At 38.1% G+C, this 15,000-nt stretch overlaps 3 protein-coding genes across 3 annotated transcripts in view; 2 read left to right on the top strand and 1 right to left on the bottom strand.

Moving 5' to 3' along the window:
• ncoa4 (nuclear receptor coactivator 4) overlaps positions 1-10,422 on the bottom strand; it is a 24,183-nt gene extending 13,761 nt beyond the window's left edge. The window contains exon 1 of the mRNA XM_062059344.1: positions 10,270-10,422. The gene's annotated coding sequence lies outside the window, so the exon portion shown is untranslated. The remainder of the gene's footprint in view (positions 1-10,269) is intronic.
• Positions 2,134-8,231, top strand: yipf3 (Yip1 domain family, member 3). Its single transcript, XM_062059341.1, has 9 exons — positions 2,134-2,408; positions 4,549-4,749; positions 4,811-4,917; positions 4,994-5,039; positions 5,118-5,210; positions 5,333-5,464; positions 5,542-5,655; positions 7,778-7,901; positions 7,984-8,231. Exons 1-9 carry the CDS (start codon positions 2,343-2,345, stop codon positions 8,103-8,105), a joined length of 1,005 nt encoding a protein of 334 aa, XP_061915325.1. The 5' UTR covers positions 2,134-2,342; the 3' UTR covers positions 8,106-8,231.
• Positions 10,423-10,560: 138 nt separating the features above from the next.
• Positions 10,561-12,895, top strand: dnph1 (2'-deoxynucleoside 5'-phosphate N-hydrolase 1). Its single transcript, XM_062057841.1, has 4 exons — positions 10,561-10,815; positions 10,891-10,956; positions 12,449-12,559; positions 12,658-12,895. The coding sequence occupies exons 1-4, from the start codon at positions 10,680-10,682 to the stop codon at positions 12,771-12,773; spliced, it is 429 nt and encodes a 142-aa protein (XP_061913825.1). The 5' UTR covers positions 10,561-10,679; the 3' UTR covers positions 12,774-12,895.
• Positions 12,896-15,000: the final 2,105 nt, after the last annotated feature.

Below are 15,000 nucleotides of genomic sequence, written 5' to 3' on the forward strand. Positions count from 1 at the left end.
TTCCACATTTACCCATTCACACACACATTCACACACTGATGGCGGGAGCTGCCATGCAAGGCGCTAACCAGCAGCCATCAGAGGCAAAGGGTGAAGTGTCTTGTCCGAGGACACAACGGACGTGACTAGGAAGGTAGAAGGTGGGAATTGAACCCCAGTAACCAGCAACACTCCGATTGCTGGCACAGCCACTCTACCAACTTCACCACGCCGTAATATTCAGTCATAACTGCATCTAAAAAACGGTTTGATTTTCATTTTATATTTCATGTAATAAAAAATCGAAATGCACAGTGAACAGAAACGGAAAAACACACCAAAATTGATGTTTTTTAGTAATTTTGGAAAAATGGTACCACTGTTTTTAGTGTTAAAATTCTGGTGATTGATCGACCATTTATTTTTTTCTAATTAAAATATATAGGGCGTGTTACTGTAAATGAAAACACGGTACCATTGGTTTTTTTTACGATAAAAATCAGGCTGCTGTGTCGCTAGAATTTTTAGTGTATAGTTGTTGTTTTATGGTGTACTACTGTATATGGAAAACAGTACCACTGTTTTTTAGAGTAACAGTTGTTGTGTGTTTTTACTGTAAAATATATTGTCATTTTCACATTGTACAATTATAAAAATTCACTTTGAAGTCATGAGTCAATGAGATACTTATTTTTTTAGAGATGTCCGATAATATCGGACTGCCGATATTATCAGCCGATAAATGCTTTAAAATGTGATATCGGAAATTATCGGTATCGGTTTCAAAAAGTAAAATGTATGACTTTTTAAAACGCCGCTGTGCGGAGTTGTACACGGACGTAGAGAGAAGTACAGAGCGCCAATAAACCTTAAAGGCACTGCCTTTGCGTGCCGGCCCAATCACATAATATCTACGGCTTTTCACACACACAAGTGAATGCAAGCACACTTGGTCAACAGCCATACAGGTCACACTGAGGGTGGCCGTATAAACAACTTTAACAGTGTTACAAATATGCGCCACACTGTGAACCCACACCAAACAAGAATGACAAACACATTTCGGTAGAACATCCACAACAGAACAACTACCCAGAACCCCTTGCAGCACTAACTCTTCCGGGACGCTACAATATACACCCCCCACTACCCCCCCCCCAACCTCCTCATGCTCTCTCAGGGAGAGCATGTCCCAAATTCCAAGCTGCTGTTTTGAGGCATGTTAAAAAAAATAATGCACTTTGTGACTTAAATAATAAATATGGCAGTGCCATGTTGGCATTTTTTTCCATAACTTGAGTTGATTTATTTTGGAAAACCTTGTTACATTGTTTAATGCCTCCAGCGGGGCATCACAACAAAATTGGACATCACTATTATTTTTATTTTAACAAAATGTTTTATTGTGATGTATGTTAATAAATGTGTTGCATTATTAGGAAACACAAAACTAATAGTTCATTGATATAAAAGATTATAACTGCATTTAACTAACATTACATTCGTGCAGCCCTTTGAGACATGTGCGATTAAGGGCTGTATAAAAAACTTTGATTGATATTAACATTGAAAAAATTATTATTACAGAATCATACGTAAGTACTTTCCAACCTAAAGTCATACACATCTAATAAATTATTTAATAAAGTATAATATTTGTTACATTATTAGATAATATTTAAATTTAAAATATATACAATTGCATGCAGTACATTAATATTTTCCTGTCAAAACAGAAAGAAGGAATACATTTAGTAAGAAAAATAAGGTACTTTATTGACGTGGGCCACATTGAGTTTGACACTAGTGCACAACTCCATCATCATCTGCAACAACAACAACAAAAAATATTATTATAATAAAAATAATGACACTGACATTGCACAAATACATATTACATATTAAAGGTATGTGGATTTTAATTTCGGCTTCTGAAATTCTTAGTTTGGGCGCAGCTCCAACGTCCGGAAGGTATGACACAAATAAAACCATAGTAATTGACAAAAAAATGGGCAAACATTTTTTTAGAAAAATATAATGTAATTCATTTTATATAGTGCATTATACATAACATACTATATATAATTATTATATATAATAGAATCAATTATATATAAATAGACGTTTTCTTTGAAGGTATGACGTCATGACGTACCGTCAGCCTCCAACGTCTCTTGACAGCGCCCCCATGTGGGCGGAGTAAATCCGTTGTTTCCTGTTTGTGCAAAATGTCATTTGTTTTTACAGATACAAACCTTCGGATTTAAACTATTGTGTGCACGTAAAACCTCAGCGGAAACGTTTGTCACAACAACGCCACCAGGACGGGGTAAAGTGGTCGAAAAGTCTGAGACGACATCAAAATGTCGGCGGGCTCGGGGCACACGAACACGGAACCATGGGGAAGCTTCGACGACAACCTCGTCCAGGTAAGCTAACATGCTAACTCCATTAGCCACTTTTTCGGCGTGTCATCCTGTCTGTCGAGTGGAATTATAAATAAAGGTCAAATTAAGTCGTCTTTGAGGAATTGTGTGTAAATTAAATCCAACCAGGAGCGACTCTAACATAAAGTTTAGGAACTCTCAGCTCAACATTATCCATCCATCCAATTCCTACCGCTTGTCCCTTTTGAGGACGCGGGGGGGGGGGGGGGGGGGGGTGCTGTGGCCTATCTCAGCTGCATTCGGGCGGAAGGCGGGGTACACCCTGGACAAGTCGCCACCTCATCGCAGGGCCAACACAGATAGACAGACAACATTCACACACTAGGGCCAATTTAGTGTTGCCAATCAACATTAGTCATACAGAAACTTGCAAATGGTATTTTCTCCTAAGAATACAATGGTTCTACAGAGAGAAATGGCTAAAACACGGTTAAACCCACAAGATGGCAGACATATTTATCTTTTTGTCCCGCTCCAACATCATTGCTGATGTACCTGTGTGAAGTTGGCCCCCCTTTTATTATTGAAAATATTTAAATAACACTGCCTTTTGTTTTTGATTATGAATAACACAACTTTTATAACATAAACAATTACAATAGACATCATTTTTTTGCAGCACAAATGAATGGCAGAGTTGGTAGAGTGGCTGTGCCAGCAATCGGAGTGTTGCTGGTTACTGGGGTTCAATCCCCACCTTCTACCTTCCTAGTCACGTCCGTTGTGTCCTTGGGCAAGACACTTCACCCTTTGCCTCTGATGGCTGCTGGTTAGCGCCTTGCATGGCAGCTCCCGCCATCAGTGTGTGAATGTGTGTGTGAATGGGTAAATGTGGAAATACTGTCAAAGCGCTTTGAGTACCTTGAAGGTAGAAAAGCGCTATACAAGTATAACCCATTTATCATTTATTTATCATTTAATACCTGTAATGATAAGGAGGGGCCAATTTCAAACAGAACATTGTATAAAAACACACATCATAAAACATAGGGGGAACAAATATGGGAAAATTGTGCAAATTGAAATGCTGCTATCACATGAACGCTACAGGATTCAAAAAATGGCAAACAGTGCTGCACATGGCCAAAACAACACACAAAGCCCCAAAATAACTGCATGATAGAAATGCTGCAAGTTCACTAAACAAAATGGAAGTTAGTCCTCCGCCTTTCTTCTTTACAAATATGTCGCTGATATGGAATATGCAGCAGACGGTACGATATAATAATCTAGTTCATCAGTGCTATTTAGCAAGGTTTATTGACGCGACAATGCCACAACAGCAAACACATTCCATGTGGAAGTTTCCAAGAAAAAACTGCTCATACATATAATATATGGGAAATAATAAAGGTAAGTTAATCATTATTATAAAGAAAAACTGTATTTTTTTCCATATTTCACAATCCTTTTGTAAATGGTAAATGGGTCGTACTTGTATAGCGCTTTTCTACCTTTTTTAAGGAACTCAAAGCGCTTTGACACTATTTTCCACATTCACACACACACACACACACACCTACACACAAACATTCGGTACGTACCTCGGTTTAGAGGTCGGGGGTGGGGCGGGGGTGTGGTTGAAGGCGGGGGGCGTTTTTAAGAGGGGAGGAGTATATTTACAGCTAGAATTCACCAAGTCAAGTGTATATATATATATATATATATATATATACAGTATATATATATATATATATATAATATTATATATATATTATTGCAGTATGAACAAGAATGTTTTAATGTAGACACAGAATCATCATACTGCTGTGATTATATTCATCAAGTGTTCATTCAAGGCTAAGGCAAAATATCGAGATATATATCGTGTATCGTGACATGGCCTAAACATATCGAGATATTAATAAAAGGCCATATCGCCCAGCTTTAGTTGTGAAGCGTTAATACGCCGCCGTATGCTTAAAATGATCAAAATATGTAAATATTACATGTTATTATGAATGTTACTACATTACATAAATATTTACAGCGTGTATATAAAACCTTGTTGGAGGTTTTTAGAGCTGAACACAGCAAGGTGAGTGCAGAGCAGCTGTTGCAGTGCATTGTGGGACTTGTAGTAAGTCGTGCCAGCGTCAGCTCAGTTTGTTTTCGTGCTCAGGGCGGAGGCTCGGCAGTCATCGACATGGAGAACATGGACGACACGTCGGGCTCCAGCTTTGAGGACATGGGCGAGATGCATCAGAGGATGAAGGAAGAGGAGGAAGTGACGGAGGAGGCGGCAGACGCAGACGACGAAAACGCAGAGTTCTTGGGCATGAAGGGTTTGAAAGGCCAGCTGGGCCGACAGGTGGCGGACGAGGTGAGTCGCGCCTTTTCTTCTGCTGAAAGGCCCCGCCCCTTTAAATGTATGTTGTCCACAGGTGTGGCAGGCAGGGAAGCGCCAGGCGTCCCGAGCTTTTAACCTGTACGCCAACATCGACATCCTCAGACCGTACTTTGACGTGGAGCCCGTCCAGGTGCGCAGCAGGTAGGTGCCGCAGCCACTTCCTGTGTACTCGCAGCGGTTTCCTGTCAGCTACACGCCGATTGTTGTGTTCCTGCAGGTTAATCGAGTCACTGATCCCCGTCCGGATGGTGGACTTCCCTCAGGTGCGCCTCACTTGCCAGCTAAATGCCTCACTCTGACATCCCTCTAGCGCCACCTTCTGTTTGTGTGTGTGTGTGCAGAAGATTGCAGGCGAGCTGTACGGACCGCTCATGCTGGTCTTCACACTGGTTGCCATCTTGTTGCAAGGGATGAAGACGTCTGGGACCGTCATTGTGAGGACACACGCACACACACACACACACACACACACACACACACACACACACACACACACACACACACACACACACACACACACACACGTTAAAGAAAAAGGTGTTCCATGTGGTTCCAGAGAGAGGGCACTCTGATGGGGACGGCCATCGGAACCTGTTTTGGCTACTGGGTCGGGGTTTCGTCCTTCGTCTACTTCCTGGCGTACGTGGTCAACGCGCAGATCACCATGTTGCAGACGCTGTCGCTGCTGGTTAGTGAGCACGGCGCCCCCTGCAGTGCAACAAGCAAAACGCGGTAACCTTGTCATCACTTCCCACGTGTGTTCAGGGCTACGGCTTGTTTGGCCACTGCGTGGTCCTCCTGGTGAGCTACAACGTGCACTTCCACTTCCTCTTCTACGCCCTCTGGCTGCTGCTGGGAGGACTGTCCACCTTGCGCATGGTGACCTGCGACCTTTCCCATCAGCCACCTGTCACTCGCCATGTTGAAACTAAACATGTGTCAAGTTGGCACCCTCACCTTGTCAGACCTCCCCAAACTTGTCGCAATCCTTCGTGCTAAAAAATTATTTTGTCTAACTATTATAGTTTTGGAGTAACTTGTTATTAACCATAACTGGACCGCAAACGTATGTGCTGCATTTTTTTTGTCTAACCATTATAGTTTTTATGTTATCAACCATTATACCGTTTGTTATAACAATTATAGTTTTTATGTTATTAATTATTATAGTTTATTAACTATTTTAGGTTTTATGCTATTTAAGTTATATAGTTTGTTATTAACTATTATATAATTTGTATATTATTAACTAATAGTTTAACTATTATAGTTTTGTTATTAACATTATTCATAACCAGCCCCCCCACCTTGTCCAAATCACCCCAAACGTGTTCCATTCCAAAAAAATGTGTCTATTATTGTTCGGATGTTATTAATGTTTTATGGTGTCATGTAAATAACGTGTTACTAATCATAACCAGACCTCAACTATGTCCAAATCTCCCCAGACTTGTCTTATATGTTTCTGCTGCAAACATATTTGGTCTAACTATAATAGTTTAAGTTATTAACGAGTTATGATTCATAACCACTGGCTTAAAATCTGCCCAAACTTGTTCCTAACGTTTGTGCCGTAAACATATTTGTCTAACGATTAATATAGTTTGTGTTAACTATTATTTATGTCAACATTTTATTATTAACAACCAGACCCTTCTCCTCCTCACCTTGTCCCAACCGTTTGTGCTGAAACATTAATTGGCCTAACTATTATAGTTTTTAAGTTAACGTTTAATGGTTTTATGTTATTAACCATAACTGGAACCCAACTATGTCAAAATCTCCCCAAACATGTCCTAAACGTTTGTGCTGCAATTTTTTGTCTAACTATTATAGTTTGTAAGTTATTTACTAATACAGTTTTTATGCTATTAACATTTTGTTATTCATTACCAGCCCTCCCACCTTGTCCAAATCACCCCAAACTTGTTCCATTCCTTTATGCTGTGAAAATGTTTTGGCTAACTTTTATAGTCTTTATCTTGTTAGCGTTTAATGGTTTTATGTTATCATGTAAATAATGTATTATTAATCATAACTAGACCCTAACTATGTCCAAATCTCCCCAAACTTGTCATATTTGTTTGTGCTACGTTTGTACTGCGAACATTTTTGGTTTAAGAATTATAGTTTGAGTTATTAACGAGTTATGATTCATAACCAGCCACGCCACCTTGTCAAAATCTCCCCAAACTTGTCCCAATCGTTTGTGCTACATTATTTTGTCTATTATAGTTTAAGTTAACGTTGAATGGTTTTATGTTATTAACGTGTAAGTAACATGTTATTAATCATAACTGGAACCAAACTGTAAACATTTTCCCAAACATGTCCCAAACGTTTGTGCTGCATTTTTTGTCTAACTATTATAGTTTTTATATGAACAATTATAGTTTTTATGTTAACAGTTTTTATGTTAACAATTATAGTTATTTGATCAACTATTGTAGTTTTTATGCTATTAAATTTTTTTTATTCATCACCAGACCCCCTACCTTGTCAAAATCTCCCCAAACTTGTCCCAAACGTTTTTGTCCAACTATTATAGTTTTTATATTAAAGTTTTATGGTTTTATGTTAACATGTAATTAATGTGTTAATAACTATTACAAAATCTTGTCCCAATGGTTTGTGCTGCAAAAATGTTTGGTCTAACTATTATAGTTTTTATGTTATTAATTTTTTATGAAGCTGGCTACAAGTCATAATTTCTTAAAAACTATTATAGTTAGACCAAACATTTTTGTTAACGTTTTATAGAGCTGTTTAAGAGTCATAATTCGTTAAAAACTATAATGGTTAGACCAAACATTTTTGTAGCACATTGGGCCAAGTTTGTGGAGATTTGGACAAGATGGGGCGCCTGGTTATGAATATTTAAATGTTAATAATTAAGAATCTATACCAGTTAAACAAAAAAATGGGGCAAGTTAGGGGACTTTTTGACAAAATGGTGGGCCAACTTCACACAGGTTTTAAACTTGGTGCATTTTCTTTCCAGGTGGCGGCCCTGCTGTCTCGTACGGTCGGTCGAAGTCCTCGCCTCCTCTTGTGCGGGACGGTGTCGCTCCTCCACATGCTCTTCCTGCTCTACCTTCACTTCGCCTACCACAAAGTTGTCGAAGGTGCTCCCCAGTCCCGTTTTTTCACCCCTTCCCGTCGACCGTTCACGTTCTGTCAGAGTGAGACCTCCTTTTCTCTTTCCAGTGATTCTGGACTCCCTCGAAGGACCCCTTATGCCCGCCATGGCAAGGGTGGCCAGGGACGTGCCCCAAGCGAGGCTCAACGCCACTGTGATCGACGTGGCGGCGGCAGCGCTTAACATTTAAGCCCCGCGCAACCATCTTCCTATTTCTGTTTCAAACTTTTGTTGTGGTGACGCCAAAAGTTGCAACGTCTGTTGCTGGTTTTCCTTTTATTGTCTGTTCATGTGTACTAAAACGTTGATGATGCAATGCAAAGCGGATCTTTGTGGAGTTCAAACTTATGCACAGGCAGGCCTGGGCGATACATAAATTTTATCGATAAATTCAAGTTTTTTTGTTGCAGACGATGGGAAAAAAAAAAAAAAAATCTACTTTTTTTTTTAGGGCGTATTTTTCCCCTCACGAAGATTCCGCCCTTCCCCGTATTTCCTGAGCAGAGAAAAACATGGGTCATGCTAACACAAACAAGAGCGAAAGTGTTGTCAGTGGTTTAGATTTGCGGCAACATGCGTGGAACACATGACTGCAAGCTGCAAAGTGTGATTAAAACAAGGCAGCATCACAACAAACTTATTCCAGCGTCTGAAACCGAAGCATCCAGCCAAGTGCGGGAAATACAACTCTTTACGAGGCGAACAAGAACATAACAAGAAACTTAACTCCTGCTAAACAGCGGCTTACTGTGGTGGAATCATTTACACAAGGGGCCATGCATGTTGGGGAAAAAGTTGCTCAAACAGGGAAAAGCCTGTTTTCATCCATCCATTAAAACCAGGGGTGCCCAAACTTTTTCCACGGACTGACAAATCGAAGGATGCTGGTGCCATTTTGGTATTTTCACCTTCAAAATCAGCACAATATATAGATTTTTTTTTTCAAACAACAAAAATTGCAATTTCGGTAGAAATTATGTGTGAACGCTGATGAGCCAAGGCCGAACTGAAATTCCAAGTTAGCATACGGCAAGATAGGGTCGATTAACAAAAGACTTGTGTATACCAGCAAAATGAGCTAGCATGCTTACAAAGCAATGCTAAAATTATAACAATAGTATCCTTACAGTTGGCATTAGTGAAATACTAAAAATGTATAACACTGAGGTGTTTACCTGTTAAATTGGCTAAAAAAAATTGTGTGTCAAGTATCAAAATATGTTACTCTCAGGTGCACATTTGAAAAATGTGTAAAATAAATGCTTAGCATGCATTAACTACCAAAATAATGCTAAACGGTAGCATTTGTCAAGCAACAAAATATTTGACGCTGATGTGTATGCCTTCAAAATTCGAAAAAAAAAAGCTAATAGAATGTTAACGATGGTGCAAATTAGCCACAGGCCGCAAATGGCGCCCGGGCCGCACTGTGTATAACCTTGCATTAAAACTATGTAGACATCAATGCTACATTTTTATTTGCACACGTATTTTACTCAAGACAGAAGATTTACGTTCCTACTTTATCGACCTCAAATGTTTATTTGCATGCTGCATTTTTCATAGTATTTTATTCAATACAGACGTTTTGCCTCCCATAGGAAACTCTATATTAAATAACTTTATTTGACTGATCAGCATATAAGCAAAAGCGTCACAGTAAATATTCCAGAAATAGCTAAAATAGCTACATTTTATTTTTATTTTTGACAATTACTATTTTCTACAAAGTGCAATTTATTTCTATTTTAAAAAATCACTATATAAAAATGCATTGCTCAGAGTGATATGCTGCTTCTACTAATATTTGATTAATTAAAATCGGAACTTAAAAAGTAGGGGGCAAAATCGATTTGTTTTTTCGTTAAAAAAAAAAAGATATTTTATTTTTTTAGGCCATATCGCCCAAGCCTTTGCACAGGTTACATTATTTAGCACACATTTGCATCAACCCCGTTGTCACGGTGTTCAAAAAGTGTAAATAGGATATGTAAATAGGATATTTGTCCATCATAAATGAAATCCTACTGGCCTCCAAGCCACTAGGTGTCCCTACTGAGTCAAAAAGGCATGGAAAGTAGTGTCGGGTCATTTTTTTGTTGTTGTAACGTAAATAAAGACATTAAATACTCTTTAATTTGCTGTGAATGTGCATTAATTTTGTTTAGGTGCAATTGGTTCATGTGCGACTTAATTTAATCATTATGCTAACGTTATGTTAGCATAATGCATAACGGCTTAACAGCATTCATGTCTACGCCAATATTTATTAGCTAGCTTGACTCCGGTTAACTACACAGGTTTAACAAAATAAAAGTCTTATTTTACAGACAAATTATGCTTACATTGCTTACCTTGAAGCAGACAAATATAGCTGAATCTTTCGCCGATGACGTCATGGCGTGATCCAGACCGCTTATGGGTTACATTTGTAATATTTCGTATTTCCGGGATTTGGAAATGGAATAAAATAACCTCACTAAATAAAATTGTATCGTTCGTTAGTGTTCCCAAAGCACACTTTAACGACGATGACACTTTTGTCCAGAAACACTTTGTATTGCTTTAAATGGAGCGCCATCCGGAAACTAGTGTCAGCACAATAGGCGGGGCTTGGTCTGTGATTGGCTCGTCGGTGTTTCCGCCCGGACGCGTCACGTTCCTGAGAGGCCGCAGAATCCCACCGGATGTGACGTCGCCAAGTCGAAACGCGGGAGCTTGAGCACTCGTGACCAGTGGGAAACCTTTCAGTAAGGAAGAAAACATGAAGATTTATTTCTGCGGGAGTATCCGTGGCGGCAGGGACGACGTGCACCTCTACCAGAAAATAGTCCAAAAACTTCAAACTTTCGGAACCGTCCTGACCGAACACGTCAGCTGCAGCACGCTCACGGACAAAGGTCAGAGGTCATTGGTGGTAGCTGGATCGAGTCATACAATAGTTGTGTGTGACGTCACTGCTCTGTGATTGACAGGAGAGGGTCGTTTAGGTGACCGAGAGATTCATGACCGGGACTTGGACTGGCTCACACAAGCTGATGGTGACTTTCTTCACAAGCATCCTGCAGATGAGCTCCAATTCAAGTTTAAACGCTCAATTTATGGCGTGAAATTACTCCCGAAACTCCACAAACACATGTTTTTAACTCGCCCCAACCATTCGCAAGTAATAAAAGAAAAATGCTTCAATTTCAAAAAGTATATGCAAGTAAAAAAACATTTTCCTCAATTAAGAAAAACAATTTGCAAGTAACAAAAAACAAATTTCTTCAATTATGAAAACGATTTACAAGTAAAAAAAAAAAATTTCTGCAATTAAAAAAACGATACGCATGTAAAAAATATATATATATATTTTATTAAATTGTAAAAACGATTTGCAAGTAAAACAAAACAATTTGCCAATAAAAAAAAAGTTTTCTGCAATTAAAAAAAAACATTCGCAAGTAATAAAAGAAAAATGTTTCAATTTCAAAAAGTATACGCAAGTAAAAAAAACATTTTCCTCAATTAAGAAAAACGATTTGCAAGTAACAAAAATTAATTTCTTAAATTATGAAAACGATTTGCAAGTAAAAAAAATTTAAATTTCGGCAATTAAAAAAACGTTTCGCATGTAATAAAAACAACAACACACATTTTATTAAATTGTAAAAACGATTTGTAAGTAAAACAAAACAATTTGCCAATTAAAAATAACGTTTCCTGCAATTAAAAAAAACATTCGCAAGTAAAAAAACAAAACAAAAACTGTTTTAGTCAATTATAAAAATTATTTCCAAGTAAAAAGAACACAGTTTTGCAATTAAAATTATTTCACCAGTATGAGAAAAAAATTTTCTTAAAATGATTCGCAAGTTCAAAAACCGTTTGTAAGTAAAAAAAAAATGTCTTCAATAAACAATTCCCCAGTATAAAAACAATTTTATGCAAGTACAAAAATGATTCGTAAGTATGAAAATAATTTCTTCAATTTTAAAAACGATTTCCAAGTAAAATAAACACATTTCTGCAATGAAGAAAAATGATACGCAAGTATACATTTTTTTTCCTTCAGGTTGAACTTTTGGCAGTAATGTTCCGCTTAAAAAAAGAAAGAAGAAGCAGGGTGGGGAATAAAATGGCGGACAGAAGAGAGGGGAAACTTACAGGTTGAGCTTGTTTCCACTCTTCTGTCCGCCATATTACATTACTCCCCACCCCGTTTTTTATTCTTTCTTATTTTTGGCGGACGGCACAATGCGCAAATAACAGTAGCTCTGACGGCCTTAAATTGACTCAGCAGCACCACCTGTTGTTGCACTTTGTGAATTACAGGTGCTCCAAGTTTAGGTGTCACACAGGTGGAATAATACTGCCAATAGTTTTAACTTCAAGAAAATAGTTTCACCTGCAAATGGTTTTATCTGAAGAAAAGTTTTTCTGACTTGCGAGTCGGTGGGCGCTAGTAAAAACTATTTATTTATTTAATGTTTGTGTAGTTTAGTTTAATTTTACTCCATCTGAATGCTATTTGCTATTGTTTGTCCACAGTGGTCGTCGCCGAGGTGACGCAGCCGTCGCTGGGCGTGGGCTACGAGCTTGGCCACGCCTACACCATGAGGAAGAGGATCTTGTGTCTCTTCCGACCTTCATCAGGACGCAGTGAGCACTCGTTTGAGCGCAGATGTGTATCAACAATATGCCTTCACAGCCAACCAAATTGGTGTTTTCCTCACATGACATGTGACTTCCTGTTACAGCGTTGTCGGCCATGATCCGAGGGGCGGACAATGGCGAGCTGATGATGGTGCGAGACTACGATGAGGAGCACCTGGACCAGATTATAGACCAGTTTTTTGAAACAAAGCCAGTCTAACAACTCTGAATTCTACCTCCTGCTTAAGCCTTTTATTTTGAAGGTCACTCCTACTGTTCGAGTAACTGACTTCCTGGCCATTATCGCAATAAACTTAAGTTCAAAATATTTCTTGCTTGTTATTTTTCTTTAGAAAATTGTTATGACATGTCTGTTTATAAAGTTATTTGTTTTAAAAAAAGTGAAAAAAAATAAAAAATCAATTGCGTCAAAGTGGTGTGTAAATAAAGTCTTGTTTGAAAAAAAATGTTGAAAATAAAAACAATAAACTTAAAAAAAAATAAATGTAATCAATGGAGTCAAAGCGGTTTGTAAATAAAGTTCCTTGTTTAAAAAAAACTTCCAAATGAATTAATTTTGAAATTCAAAAGGAGTCAAAGCAGTTTGTAAATAAAAATTTTAACAAATAAAAAAACTTCCAAAAATAACTTAAATTTAAAATCGATATACACAAAGCAGTTTGTACAGTTTTGTTAAAAAAATAAAAAAAAACTCCACCCCCCCCTCCCAAAAAAAATGTTTCCTTCAAATAAGAGCAATTCGCAGGTAAAAACAAACAAAATAATGTTTTAAAAAAGAATTTAAACGAGTAAAAAAATATAAAATAATACAAAATTTAATAAAAAATATTGTTTAAAATTGATGGACTAATAACGTCCCATTTGGAAAAAAAAGTTTCAAATAATAATTGAATAAAGAAAAACTTTTTAAAAGTTAAACTTTTTAACTTTTAAAATTAACTTAAGGTTTAAAAACGATGGAGCCAAATCGGTTTTCTGTCTCGCACAGGAAGTGAATGGTCTCACGCCGTCATGTGACCACTGACAGTCTAGCAAGACACTACAGGTGTTTACGTTTTTAATTTTAAAATATACATCAGTTTACAAATTGAGAAAATAAAATCATTTTAAGCACTTTCGTCAAACAAAGACAAGGAAATCAAACTACGGGAAGAGTTCAGTCGGGAGAGCTTGCAGTGCTTGGCTGGGGTCAAAGGTCAGCATCCATGCAAGCACTGGTTGACGAGGAGGCGGAGTTACATTAAAGTTCCTTTCAGTCACTTAACTGCGCTCCCCTGGCAGCCATGTTGTGTTGTCACGCCGGCTAACACGTCCTAGCACAAGTTTGCTAAGTAAACACAACAGACGCTAATCAGCGGCTAGCTTGGATTCTGAAAACGAGGTGAAGATAAGCGAGCAAAAAGTAAAACACTGACTTTTAATGATTACCTTCTTGTGTAAACAAAACGGGGACAAGCGCTTCCTGTGTGCAGCTGTCCTGATGCATTGTGGGACATGGCAGGCAACTTCAAAATGAAAAAGTTCTCAATCAAAATATTGATTAGTCAATGGATTTTTAAAAATGCTTTTAGGGCATTGAAGAAAAAGTAGCGACGAAGACAAGAAGCGCCCTGAGAGAAAAGATAAAAGAGGATGAGAGGTGATGACTCATTAAAGATGCAGAAGGTAAAATCTATTTTTACTCCGACTGCTTCATCTGAAATATTGAAATGATGAAGGCGAGGAAGACTGCGCTGCCTTTGGGCGCTCTTGCAGCAAGCAGCCAGGGAGGCTTTTATTTTGTTAGCAGCCCTTTTTCCAAATTGAAAATCTTTGCAATGAACATGGCTGATGCAACTTAAGTACGTGGCGTCCCACAATGCAACAGCCGCTCTGTCAGGGACCCCATCATCCATAAACACATTCATGTGATCGACCCCATCAGCTGAATTTGACCTGATTCTGATTTGACTGAATAATCAGAGGTGATCAATACTAGACATCAGAAGTGATCAATACTGGACATCGGAGGTGATCAATACTGGACGAATAAGACAGACATGGTGTCAATCAATCGGTGTCCTCGGTGAGCGTCATTCAGCGCTGGTCACATTCTCATTGTTACCTTCGCCAACAACAATAAGAGACAATCATTTGGAAGAAGAAACTAGCGCTAACGTGCTAGCATCGCGCTGCTATTAGGGGTGCTGAAAAAAAAAAAAAAAAAAAAAAGATTTGCATCCGAATCGCGATTCTTATTCATCCCAGTTCAAAATCGATTCTTCGTTTTCAAAAGTCAACATAAAACATTTTTTGGAATCAATTTTCAAAAAGTACGTTTTTAGGACATCGCCATGCAAGCAGAATGAGCTTTTATAAGTTGGAACCTGTTTTAAAAATGTTTCATTATAATTATTACACCAAATAATAAAGGGGTGTCCAAACTT

The sequence above is a fragment of the Entelurus aequoreus genome, linkage group LG09 (assembly GCF_033978785.1).
Source record: "Entelurus aequoreus isolate RoL-2023_Sb linkage group LG09, RoL_Eaeq_v1.1, whole genome shotgun sequence".
NCBI classification, from domain to species: domain Eukaryota; kingdom Metazoa; phylum Chordata; class Actinopteri; order Syngnathiformes; family Syngnathidae; genus Entelurus; species Entelurus aequoreus.